The 13,298-nt window shown below is 58.9% G+C and overlaps 1 protein-coding gene across 2 annotated transcripts in view; it reads right to left on the bottom strand.

The window, feature by feature from the left end:
* Window positions 1-13,298, bottom strand: part of THRA (thyroid hormone receptor alpha) — a 27,278-nt gene extending 13,980 nt beyond the window's left edge. The window contains exons 1-2 of one of the 2 annotated variants that reach the window (XM_049779473.1): window positions 13,171-13,298; window positions 1,580-1,912 (exon numbers count right to left, since the gene is read on the bottom strand). In XM_049779473.1, coding sequence (XP_049635430.1) covers window positions 1,580-1,632 — 53 coding nt within the window. In that variant the 5' untranslated portion in view covers window positions 1,633-1,912; window positions 13,171-13,298. The remainder of the gene's footprint in view (window positions 1-1,579; window positions 1,913-13,170) is intronic. The other variant, XM_049779478.1, reaches the window with a different exon arrangement.

Below are 13,298 nucleotides of genomic sequence, written 5' to 3'. Positions count from 1 at the left end.
ACTGGGAACCTGCAGCCTGATTTCCAGGCCTGGCCCACAGGATGAGGAGCCCTATGGAAGCAATAAATACTCCTTCCACCCCCATGGAAGCAATAAATACGGCGCCCAGCCACCAAGAACGTGAGAAAGGAGGGGTTGGGAGTCACCACACTATAAACTCCACTCCACACAGAAGCTCACGAGGCGAGGCTAGAAGCCCGGTCAGGGGCTCAGGTCTCTCCCCGGCACACGCATGTCTCTAGCCTCTCCACATATGTGTTACATAACCTGGGCACGCACAGGTTACGTAAGCCTCCTACATGCATGCCCAGATTGTAGCAGTGGCCCGCCCGGCCCGTGCCATGTTAGGGCCCCTCCTCCTGGAACAGCAGGCAGTTCCCAGCACACTGACACAGTGACCTTGGCCAGGGTCACAGCCACAGACATCTCCGTGTTCCACGCCCCCTGGGGATTACCCAGACTTCTACAAAGGCTGGCGGGGGTCAGATCTTTCTCCTGCTCCAGGGAAGGAGAGCATGGGGGAACTCCGGGTGGCCCCAGCGACCCAGTCCCAGGATGCAGTCTCAGAGACCGCCGCCAGGTGGCACAGAGGCATGGGGGAGGGGAGATTGTGAAGGAGGGGGCTGCAGGTGTGGGGGGGGGCTCCCTGAGTCCTGCATACCACATCCCCACCCCACCTTTCAGTTAGGTGAATCTCCTAAATCCACAGAAGTCTGGGCAGGATGCTATAGAGATGCGAGCTAAAGGTACAGTAACAGGCCAGATGTTTTCAAAGCACCTCCCCAGGTAAACCTTTGGGGAAGGGGTCCCCCAGGTGCCCCAATCCCACCTGTCAGCCCCATCCATTTCCTCCTCCGCTCAGGGACCCAGCCATGGGTCCCAAAGCTTTGCCTGGCCAGGCCTCAGGCTGGTCTCCTGGCTGAGGATCTGGTCTCCCAGGCAACGGCCACATGCTCCCCAGAGCCCCCTCCCCCCAACTCCCTGGCCATAAGCACAGGCTGTACCCAGCTCCCAAGGCACCATGCCAACTGGGGCAGAGTCTGGGCGACTGGGAGTCAAGGGGCGCGGCAGAGACCCTCTGGGCTGGTCCAGCAGCTCCTAGGTGAGCTGGTGGAGCGCCATGCCTGGGGCTGCCTCTTCCACGTGGGAGCCAGACCTTCCGCCTTGGCACTCACCTCCACTTCCTGGGAGGGAACCCGGGCAGTGCCCGCCCCAGCCCGGGAACAAGGAAGAGCTTGTGGGGCTCCCCATAGGTCTCCAGCAGCAGCGTGGGCTGTGAGTGCAGGTTAGGGTGTCAGAGCCCAGACCTACGTCACACCACAGGCTAACCCGGCTAACCCCATGCAGAGACAGGCCTGAGGCCTCGGGACCACCAAAAAGCACACCAATGGCAGTGCTGTGTGCCCACTGCCTGTGATTTCTCAGCCCCTCTCCAAGGAGACCACCAAGAGCCAAATTCCCACATCAATCCAAACATGCCCTCACCTGCCCTCACCCAGAGGTGCTTCCAGTACCACAAACTCAGTCTCCTTGGCCCAGTGCCCCCTCCCCGCCCACCACCAGCATACAGACCCCTCACCTGCTCTCCTCTGCGTCTGACCCACACTCCACCTTGCTTGGCTTCTGTTCCATTCACTTCAATTCCATCCAAGATGCCCTCCAGCACGCCGAGACGGGTGGGCACACCCACAGGCCGCCCAACCCCTGCCACCCAGGCCTAGGGCACAGCACCCATGACACCCGTCTCAACGCGTGGCCAGTCACACCGTACCCTGTGCCCCAAAGGGGGATTGGGCGGTGAGAGGGGCCAGGGAGGAAGTGGCAGGTGGTAGGGCTGGGTGGCAGGCGAGAGGAGGGGGTGATCCTGGGCGGGGCGGGCGCTTCGGAGGAATCTGGTCCTGTCCAGGGGGCCCTGTGGAAAGGAAAGAAAAGCTGTAAGGCCTGGTGGGTGGGAGATGGATGTGACAGGCAATATCTGGGGCTCCTTAGGGTCATGCAAAAATGGTGGTAGACATGCAAATGGGCACAGGAGGGGAGCAGGATTAGCCCCTCAGCTTAACATGGACATGCCATGGCCACCAGTAGAAAAGGATGGAGGGAAAGAATGAGACATCCATAGAGCCGTCTCAAGCCGCCCTTTCCATCAAGTGCTGGGCTTCTATGACACATTGGCCATGTGACCAAGCTTTCCAAATACCCACCAGCAACAGGGTACAAGATGGATGTCAGTTGAGGCAGAGAGGGGACCCAGAGAGGAAGTTTCCAGGACCCAGGGACCATGAAAACCCTTCTGAGTATCTTTGGGAGGGGGGAGACTCTGAAAACTGTGGGGTGTTGGCCCAGTTATAAGTCCCAGAAACAGCAAAGTTATGAGCCCCAGCCAGACACCAGCTCTTCCTAACCAAGTTGTGAACCTTATTTCCCAGTCTTTTTTTTTTTTTTTTTGGGTCACATCCAGTGGTGCTCAGGGGCCACTCCTGGCTCTGCATTCAGAAATCACTCCTGGCAGACTCGGAGGATCATATGGGATGCTGGGATTTGAACCACTATCCGAACTGTGTTGGTTGTGTGCAAGGCCAACTCCTTACCGCTGTGCTATCACTCTGGCCCTATTTCCCAGTCTTTTTTTTTGTTTGTTTGTTTTTGTTTTTGGGCTTACTCCTGGCTGTCTGCTCAGAAATAGCTCCTGGCAGGCACTGGGGACTATATGGGATACCGGGATTCGAACCAACCACTTTTGGTCCTAGATCGGCTGCTTGCAAGGCAAACGCCACTGTGCTATCTCTCCGGGCCCTATTTCCCAGTCTTGAGCATGGCATTTCCCTCTGGATTTTGCCCAGTTGTCACCTTGGAAAATACCACATATTAACCAAAGGTCTGCATACCCTCCGTAGTTAAGATCTGACCTCACGGTTGAGGAAACTATCTGCAAAAGTTAAACCAGCCCCTCAAACTGTTTCATACGGCTAGAAAACAGGTGGCTTGAGCTTGCCAACCTCGAAGGCTGGGCTGGAGAGTGCTCAAGGCGTGAGCACAGGATCTGCTTGTAGGAGGCCCTGGTTCAACCAGGTCCCAGATCAACCCAAGCACCATACAGTCTTCTGAGTACCCACTAGGGTACAATGGACATGGCCAAATAAAAACCAAACGCAAAAGGACCCTTGCAGACAGGCTCGAAAGCTAGCCTGGAGTCCAGGGCACTGCCAATCTGAGCCCACCTTTCCCTCCATGCAGCACCTCTGATAGAAGAAGACTCCTGTGCTGCTTCCTACTCTGCCTCCACCATCCACCACCCACCATGACCACTGGGCCCCCCGCCCCACCCCCAAGAACTGATAGGAGCTAGGGTGGGAAGGAAAGATAAGTTGAGCCACAGTGGGGAGGCCAGGGCGGGGGACAGACTTCTGCACCAGAAGAGCCCCAAGTACGGGGAGCCACAGGATTTGGGGGGGGATGCAATTCTGCCTCTGGCCCCCAACCCCCACCGCAGGATAGGCCTGAGGGACTGGACAGGAGACTGGGGAGAAAGAAGGGGGAGTCTTGAGCCCAGGCAGCCGTCAAGAAAGTAGGTCAAGTTTTTCTTGGCTTGTGGAGAAATTCCTGTTATAAATTTATAATGGTGGAGCCGGCACAGAGGGGTGGAGATGGGGGGGAGCAAAGGGGATACCCAGAGACTGGGCACGGGGGGGGGGGGGGCACCCTTTGCCAGACAGGGACTGGGGCTGCAGGGCGGGACCGTCTAAAGCTCCTTTCAGTTGCCCTCTGTGCTCTGTGAGGCTTCCTCCTGAGCTATCTGTCTGTCAGTCTGTCACTGGGCGGCTGGTACTCTTGCTCCCTCTCTCCTTCCCTCCCTCCTTTCTTCCCTCTCCCTCTCTCTGTCTCCAGGTCTGGATAGCTCCTTGTCCCCCCCCCAGCACTACAACTCAGGGCTTGGCACACCCCCGCTGCGGTGCTGCCCCCGCCTGTCTCCTGCCCACCTGGCAATCTGCCACCACTTGTTTACAGAGCTGGAAAAATCCACTCGCCAGCCGGAGGCCCGTGTGCCCCCAGGGAGGGGAGGAGGCGGGCATAGCAGTGGGCACCGGAGTGCAGGCCAGCCCTGAGGGCAGGCGCCGAGAGCCAGGGTGTGTGGGAATGGGTGTCAACAGCTGGGGGCCAGGTTGGGGAAACCCCGCCACAGGGGGCCTGCCATGACTCAGGGGACCCCCTCCCCCATGCCCCCTGCACTGCCAGTTGCTACAGGGCACACCTGGGGCACGGCCAACCTCAGCCACCATGTTTATTTTCCCTTCCCCCGCCTCAGCCCAACCTTAGCTCCAAATGTGTCTGGGCACTGCCAAGGGCCTGCACGTGCCTGCAGAAGGGGGAGGGAAGGCCCCACCTCTGTGTTCAGTGGGACGCCTGGTGCCTGTCTCTGCCACTCTGGCTACTCTGAGCCCCTGGCGGTGGGCAGAGGAGGGAGGTGCTGGAACCCCTGCAAGAAGAAGCCCTGTGCTTCCTTTTTGAGCCCTTGATGTACTGAGGCCTGGTACATGGAAAGGTGCCTGGCATGAGACCCCATTCTGGGCAGGAAGAGCTGGGTGGGCAGGGACAGCCACCAGAGGTGGAGGGGGCACAGGGGTCTAGCAGCTGCCCACCTGTTGGTTAGCAGGGCCACCCAGTCACTCCCTGTGGAATGAGAGCTGCGGGTGGCATTGTGGGCAAAGTGCCCGAGAAGGGGAAGCATTTCATTAAGCTTCTGCGCTTCTGCAAAGGGGGGCGGGGGACAGACAGGGGCCCGCTGCGGCATCCGCAGGCACCAGGCCAGGTTCTCACGCCAGCCGCCCACTTCAGTCTGCTTAAGCCCAGGGGACACCCCCTCCCCACCTCCCAGGGCAGCCAAAGGGACCCCACCCCGGAATTCTACCCACAATCCTCTCATCACCTCTGTGTCCGCTGGCCTTGGGCCCACCTGGGGTCCCCAAATTTGGTCCTTATGTTCTAGAGACAGTCCAGCCCTTCCCTGCTAGCCACAAATGGACAGGGCATGGGGGGTACCGAGGAAGGGGAACAAGGAGGGGAAGGAAGAAGAGGAGGCCAAGAACAAAGAGATGGGCAGGGGTGGGTGAGCATGATGACAATGACATAGAGGGAAGGAAGAGGGGAGGGGAGGGGAAACTGAGAAAAAGGTAACAAAGAACAAGGGGTGGGGGCACCTCAGTCCCACCCCCTGGAGACTGGGGGGCAGAGTCGGTTTCCAAGGTGACAGCTGGTTCTTGGTGGCCTGGCATGTGGGCTATTAATAGTGCTGTGGTAGGTTCCCATATCCCTCTCCCCTTCCCCTCTGCCTGCTGCTAGAGTATGGAGCTGCCCCCCCAATTATCAGGCACCGAAGTCCTGACTCTATACCATGGGAGCCAGGAAGAGGGATGCAAAGGGACCTAGGAGGCCCCTGGAACCCAAGCCTACATGGACACAAACACACACACACACACACACGGTAGACATGCAACTCACATGTAGGTAGAGACACATGGGCATTCACAAATGCACACATACACATGGGTCCACACAACCCAGGTATACATATATACACATGTAGACACATGGGGATACACACATGTACAGAAGACACACATGGGTATCTGCATGTACTACGTGTGTGTATGCTAGCATACTAGCATGCACATACTAGCATGTATGTGCATATGGGCACACACATGGGTATGCAGATCACACGGGCATACATGGACAGACAGGGATACAGATACACGTGTCCCTATATACACCGGTACACACAGGTAAAAGCAACATTCCTCTGTGGCAACAGAGATCCTGAGCAGTCACAAACACCTACCAAGGGGTGTTGGCTGGTGGGGGAGGCCTCGGGGGCAAGGAGTACATGCCCCTGGGGCTGGGACCGCTTTCCCCTTCTCCACAGGTCCTCAAGCGAGGGCCTCACTTGGCCCACGGTGCCCAGAGCCAGGAGGAAGGGAGTGAAGGCGGGAAGGAAGGTGCCTTGGCAGGTGTGAGGTGGAGAGGCGAGTGACACAGGTGCCAGCTTGGCATGCAGAAAAGAGGGAAGCAGGCAATGCTCCCAGGGAGGGGGCGCTTTTGGGGGTCCCCCCAAAAAGGACCCTAAAGTGGGGGGGCCCTTGGGACCTAAGAGGCTAAAGAATGGGAGATGAGGGTGGGAGGGAGGACATGGGGGAAGCGGGTTACTTAAACAAAGGATCGTCTCCCCCCAAAGAATAGAACAGGAAACCCCCCTGCAGGTCGGAGACAGAAAGACATAAACAGCAGCCTGGCTTGGGCCGAGCGCCCAGTCAGTGTTCACTTCAAAGGCCCTGCCCCCCACCTCACCCACCTGCTGCTCCCCTTGGGCCTCCTCCCACCCTGGCTCCAGGCAGGCAGCAAAGGTAGGTGCCCAGTCTAGGTCACCTCCAGCCCCCTTAACCACTCCCCAAAATGTGTGGGTGAATACATCCTTGCCCCTTCCTAGCTAGAGCCCAGAACTTCACGCCCCTGGGGAAGGGTAGTGGGGACATCCAGGCAGACAGGGCAGGCAGGAGCACCCCAGAGCTGGGCATGCCATGCCATAGGCTCCCCACCCTCCCCCCAGCAGCCAGAGGGAAACCGGAGCTGGGAGCTGGGAGCCGGGGCAGCTGAATGCTGCAGGCGCGGATGCCATGGGCCCGAGGTGCCTGCTACAGATGGCATCGTGGGCAGGGGGCGGGCGCTCTGTCTCCACTCCCCTTCCAGGAGGAAGAGGGTGCCACAGAGCTGAGCTGCAAAAGAGGAGCTGTGTGCCGGCCCCTGAGAGCAGGGCGCTGCAGCAGAGGGAATGGTGGAGGGAAAGAATGAAAGGCAGAGCTGTTCTCCAGCACCCCAGGGAGGCAGGAGCCAGCTAGCCCGCACCCAGGCAGAACTGGCAGAGGCAGAGGGGGGGAGAGGGAGGGAGAAGAAGGGGTGAGGGGAGGGAGGGAGGAAGGGAATGAAGAGAGAGAGAGAGAGAGAGAGAGAGAGAGAGAGAGAGAGAGAAGCCATGGGCAAACCAGAAGAGAGGGAGGGAAGGGAGGGAGAGAGACAGAGGGGAAAGGGGGGGAGAAAAAAAGGGGGGGGGGCAGGCAGAGCCACCAGACTGCGCCTGCGCGTCCAGACAAATGCAGCTGAGTCTCCGCACACATACAGACACGTGCAGACACTCACACGCACACACACATATACACACATGCAGGCAACCTCTTGCCACGCATGCGCAGAGCCTCGGCCCCGTTCCAGCAGCTCTTCTACGCCCGCCCAGCCCACACATGTACCGAACACGCACACATGGAGGCGCGCACAACACACCCACTCACTGATGTGTACGAAAAAAATGCCCCAAGCCTCGGGTCCCCTTGTCCCTCCCCTGCCCACCAGCATGGGGAAAAGAGAAAAGGAAATGCAGGCAGGTTGGGGAGACAGGAGCTGGCTACCCCTCTCCTCGCCAGAGGGAGATAGAGGAGGTGGGTGCCAGCCCACTGTTGAGGGGTGTGGTTGTGCCTACAGCCCCAACCCCGCCCCACAGGGGTGCCCACATCCAGAGGCAGGGGTGTGGGTTTCATTTCCTAACCACCACCCCAGCCCCCTGCTGCTCCGTCTTGCTGCCAGCCCCCTACAAAATTGTCATTAATTTTGGCCAGGGGTGTGTGGGACATACCTCTGGGTGAAGGATCCCTGCTGAGGGGGGTTTGAACCCCAAGCTCCAGGTGCTCCTCCAACTCTTGAAGCATCTCCTAGCCCACCCAGAGAACCCACTGGCTCCGCCCTCCTCCTCGGGACTACCACACACAATGGCCACCCAAGAGGGAGGTCCTTCTTTGGGGAGCATCTGCACCCCTCCAATCTCCAGTAGCCCCAGATGCTTCCGGGAAAGACTGAAAACCACCTGCTCCCCCCACCCCATATCAGGCCCCCAAGAGGAGAGCGGGCACATGCGTAGCTCCTGCCAGGATGAATTCAGGTGCCACCTTCATTCATGTGCTTACTCACCCTCCCTCGGAGGCATCCAGGTCTGCAGGCCCTCCACAGCAAGCCCAGCTCCCAGCTAGCACCCTGCACCCCACCTCCCTGCAGCGCCTGGGGTGGGTCCCCCCAAGCAGCACAGGAGATCTGGCACCTTTGCACCTTTGCACTCTGCAGCCTTGAGAACAGGAGATTAAGGTCCCCACCCTAGGGGCTACTCAGAGGGCATCCCCTCATTGTCCTGGCTGTTTTATGAAGTAGGAGGTGATGGTGGAGCTGAGTAAAAAGGGATCAGGGGGTGAAAAGAGCCTGAAGACCAGCAAAGAAGCTGCGTGGATGAAATCCAGATCTTGAGCAGTCATCAGCTCCTCCCTGGGCCCTTCTCTGGGTCACCAAGGGCCTCTGCATGGGTGGCTGTGGCCTGTCATGGGACAGGGGGTAGCTGCGTGGCAGCTGGGAGAATGGAGGGGGCTGAATTCTAGTGGAGTGGGGTTAGGGACTGGGATGATCTCCCAGTGGGACTCTCTGGCACCTCCCTGCTCTGACCAGTCCCCAGAGATGCAGTGATGCCCTAACATCATGCTGGGAGGTGGTGGTGTCCCAGGCTCTTTTTCAGATGCGGTGCAAAGCAAAGGTGTGTGGGAGGGTGGAGGATGGCTCCACACAGGTGAGTCCTTGGTTTCCATGTCAGGCCTCTCCAGAAAACTGCAGCTAAAAGTTGAGGGCTAGAGGAAATAAAGGGGCCCGAGGGGCTGCTCCAGGTTGAAAATTTTCTGGGGGAGATGCTGGAGTGATCCCTGAGTTTAATGCTGGTATCCCAAAAAGGCCCTTTGAGAACTACCAGGAGTGATCCCTGAGTGCGGAACCAGGAGTAAACCCTGAGCAGTGGGTGTGGCCCTCAAAAAACAAAACAGAAAATCCTTCTGAGGGGAAATGAAGGGTGAGGAGAGTAGAAATGAGGGGCTCACTCACCACCACCTCCTAGTGCCCTTCCCAGGGTGTCTTAAGAGATGCATCCCCTATCAAACTTCTTCCAGAAATCCAGGGGGGTGCCCAAACCCACAGGTCTTTTGAGGCCATTCTCGCGGTCTCTCTCTCTCTCTCTCTCTCTCTCTCTCTCTCTCTCTCTCTCTCTCCCTCCCTCCCTCCCTCTTTCTCTCAAGGTGCTTATGCTGGGCACTTTTTTGGGGGGGTTTTGGCCACACCCGTTTGATGCTCAGGGGTTACTCCTGGCTAAGCACTCAGAAATTGCCCCTGGCTTGGGAGGACCATATGGGACACCGGAGGATCGAACAGCGGTCCTTCCTTGGCTAGCGCTTGCAAGGCAGACACCTTACCTCTAGCGCCACCTCACCGGACCCGCACTGGGCACTTTTTAAAAGCATTTTATATAGTCTAACTTCTTTAATCCCCCCAAACCTGAATGAGAGAGTCAGAGATGGCTTTAAAGGGTTTTCATGCATATGCCTTCACAGGATCAATCCTTGGCATCACATGGTCCCCTAAGTACTACTAGGAGTGACCTCTAAACCAGTGCCAGCTGGGAATAGCCCCTGAACACCATCAGGTGTGCCCCAACCCAAGACAAGCCAAGAAAAAGCCAAAAAACAAAAAACAAAAAAACAAAAAAAAAAAAAAAAAGAAAAAGCTGCATGAGCTAGATATTCTCATTCCCAACTCACAGACTAAGCCAGGGAGAGGTGAAATGGGGCTTCCGAGCCAAGAGCAAAGCGCCAGAAAAGGTGCCTGGCTCTCTCCCTCACCGGGGATCTCATTCAGCTTGGTGTGCCCTGTGACCAAGACTCAGTTTCCCCTTCAGTAGTAGCCCATGGATTCTCCAGGGTAGACTCACTAGTGATGCTCCTCAGAGGTCATGGCTAGTAGGGTACATGTCCTACTGGGGCCACTCTGAGCTTTTTGGGCTTCCTACACCAGAACCCCAAGTCCAAATGGTTGGTCTCGGGAGACAGTTGGCACTCCTGGGAGGGGGGCCTCTCTCAGAAGCCCCCCCTTGCATATAGTGTGGGCAGCTGTTTTTACCCTCAGCACCAGTCTCTGAGCCTGGGCATAGAGGGGCACAGCTGTTGGGCATCTCTGAGGTGGGTCTCAGCTGCCTAGGGTGTGGAGAAAGGCCAATGCAAGTCCTGCCATAGGCTTGGTTCCTTGGCTCTGTGGGGGGGGGTGTCATGCCAATCTCTGCAGCTGCTTAGGGGGTGATGATTATCCAGTGAGTCGGTGGAGGGGAGCCCCTGGAGGACTGGGGTAGGAACTAGCTCTCAGCAGACTGAACATCCCAGCTTTCAGCCCCCAGGATGGAGGGATATGGGGTGGGGGACCCTGCCGGCCTGAGGGGGTCAATGCAGCCAGTGCCTTCCCTCTCTCCCGCCATTCCCAGCACCCACCCCCTCCAAACTTGCTGGCTGCGCCACAGCAACTGGGAGGAGGAAATGCAGGATGTCCTGAGCAGCCAGCTGAGCCCCCCACCCCCCACCCCAACCTCTCACTGACCCCAGAGGCAGGGGCAGGCGGGCCAAGGGGCGGAGTTGGAGTAGGAACAACTGGAAAAGTCTGAAGAACGTCCCTGCCAGTTCCCAGCTCTGAGAATGGAGGCTGGACCAGAAACAGACCAGAGCTGGTGCAGCCAGGGGCAGCGACAGGGTGAGAGAGAGTTCCAGACTGGCATCGGGACAGGGAGAGGCAGACACAGCGAGACAGCAGCACAGAGACAGAGTCGGAGAGAAATTCCAAGTCAAAAATACACATCACTCATGCAGACACTCACCAGCATGCAGCTCCTAGGAGGCTTTCCAAGTTTAGACAGGAGGGCAGAGGTGGCGGAGGGGGCCGGGCTCACGGTGGGGAGGTGGGGGTAGGGGTGAGGAAGGGGCCCCAGGAAAGGCTCAGGCTAATGGCCCATGGCAGCAGCAGCTATTTCCTACCTGCTTTTGGGGTGGGTATAGAGAACCCTTAGCCTCCCAAGAGTCAGTTCTCAGACTCTCCTTTCCTCCCCTCTGCAGCCAATATAATCCCAGCTGCTGGAAGCTACTAGAAAAGGCTACAGGCCCCTATCTGCTATCCTCTGGAGCCCCCTCTGCCCTTATTCTCTGTGCTCCAGTTTCTCTGTCCTTCCAAACAATCAAAATAAATAAATAAATAAATAATTAAAGGGCCTTAGTCCAGAGGAAACAGCTAGGAAGAGGTGGGAGGGATGGAAGGGGTGTCTGGTACATCTAGGGGTGTTTTCTCCCCACCTCTAGTGCAGGGTTGCAGCGTGTGCCTCTGACTGAGGCAGTCTGGTCCCTGGGAGGATGTGGACAGAGTCGGGCAGTCGCCGCTGCTGAGCCACACTGGGGTGTGCGCACACGCGTGCACCTGTGTCTGCAGCTCCTCCCCCCTCCTCAGCAGCCACATGTTATTACAGAACCTACCCCGTGTGTGTGTGGCAGGGCTGGGCAGGAGAGGGCTTCTCCCCCAGGCCGGCAGCTCGCCCCAGCTATGGGTGTGTGTGTGTGGACCATGCCGGGTGACAGGGGCCACTGAGGTGAAAGCACATGTCATAGTCATGCCAGGAAGGTTCCCGGGAGCAGGGGTGCTGCCTTATGTGTAGACAGCACAGAACTCCCCGGGCCGGGCCAGGCAAACACTTGTTGCTCCCACCACGGGCTGCCATATGCCGATGGGTAACCTCACCCGCCCTTTCCCTCCATGGCGTACTGGGGACTGTCACGGCAGTCGCCGATGCCCGGGGCTCGCATGAGCGAGCACATGTGTGCCTGGGAATGACAGGGTCTTTTGTAATGTGCTTGCATGCGTGCGTGTGTGTGCCACTGCTGTGCGCATGCAGGCATTCTAGAGTTTTCCTTATGGGTTTCGGGGGGAAGGGGGCTCCTGGGCCCACTCCCATGAGCCAGGGCATCGCTGTGTGATCCTACTCATGGGTCCTGTGCACGCTGGCCTCCCCGAGGGTGTGTCCTGCCCCTCCTGGCTCCCCATGCAGCGGCAGCCTTGTCCCCATGTGGGTGTGTCCGGCAGCTCCTGCCCTTGAGTCTGCTCCTATGTCCTGCGTGTGTATGTGGCGTGTGGACATGTCTGTGTCTGAACGGCACCACATTTGCTCACAAATACACCCCATCCTGGACAAGGGCCCCTTCATCCTCAACCCCTCTCCAGGAGGAAAAATAAAACAGAATGCAGGAGGGAGGGTCTTACCCACTGGCTTTTCTCCCTAGGCCCGAGCGGTGGTCTCCATTGTGTCCACCCCCCACCCCTTTCCATCATCAACCCCCCCACCAGCGGTTCACCCTAGACAGGGGAGGGCCCCAGCCAAGGGCCCCAGAGACACGTTGCAAGAAGGGAGAGAAGAAGGAGGGAGGGCTCCACCACACGGGTCCATTTTTTTCCTTCTCTTCCTCCCTCAAGCCACCCCAGCCTGCGACGGACTCCTTAATAATCATGGAGTGGGGGGGGAACCCTCCAACACACTGGACACCCCACTCCTCACCCCCCACCCCCACCGCGTTTTTTGCAATTCGAAGGATTGCAATCTAGGAGAGCCATGCTCCACTGGAGGGAGGCGGGTGAATGCTGGTGGGGGGGGCATCGTGCAAACCCACCTTCCATCCCACTCCCACTTCCCCCCCCACAATCCGCAGCTTGCAGGCCAGCTTTGCAAAGGCCACTCGTGGCTCGGCCTTGGCCTGGAAGCCTAGGGGTGGGGGCTGGGGGGGGGCAGGCCTCCCGCGCACCGTAAACAAACCACGGCGCGGCGGGCGGGCGGGCGGAGGAAAGCTGGGGCGGCGGGGCCCCGACTGCCTGCCTTGCCTTGCCTTGCCTTGCCTGCCGGGGAATGCAATGCAATGCAATGCCATGCCATGCAAAGCAAAGCAAAGCAAAACGCAGCAGCCGGGCCGGGCCGGACCGAGGCCGGGCGGGCCCTGGGAGTGGGGGGAGGCCCGGACGCCATCTCGGGGCCCACCGACCGACTCCCCGGCTGCACCTCCTCCCTGCCCTGCTCCGGGGCGTCCACGGCAAGCTCCCGGGCGCCGTGACAGGGGTTGCCAGGGCTGGACGCCCCCCAGGCCCACCTGGGCAGGAGCCAGAGAGCCCCGCGGCTTTGCATAATCAATCGCTGCATTTGCATATTAATATCCCCGCGTCGTCCTCCTTCTCCTCCTCCTCCTTCCTTACCTCGGCGTGGCGCGCGGGACCGGGCGTGGGGGGTCTCAGCGCCCCGTGGCGGGGGCGTCCATCGGGGGCCGGTGGGGGGCCCGGGCCGCCCGCCTCCTGCGCCCGGGTGTGAGTGCGAGTGAGCGCGC

The sequence above is a fragment of the Suncus etruscus genome, chromosome 1 (genome assembly GCF_024139225.1).
Source record: "Suncus etruscus isolate mSunEtr1 chromosome 1, mSunEtr1.pri.cur, whole genome shotgun sequence".
In the NCBI taxonomy this organism is placed as follows: domain Eukaryota; kingdom Metazoa; phylum Chordata; class Mammalia; order Eulipotyphla; family Soricidae; genus Suncus; species Suncus etruscus.
The sequence above is the reverse complement of the archived record's forward strand: the minus strand, read 5'-3'. Positions and strand labels throughout refer to the sequence as shown.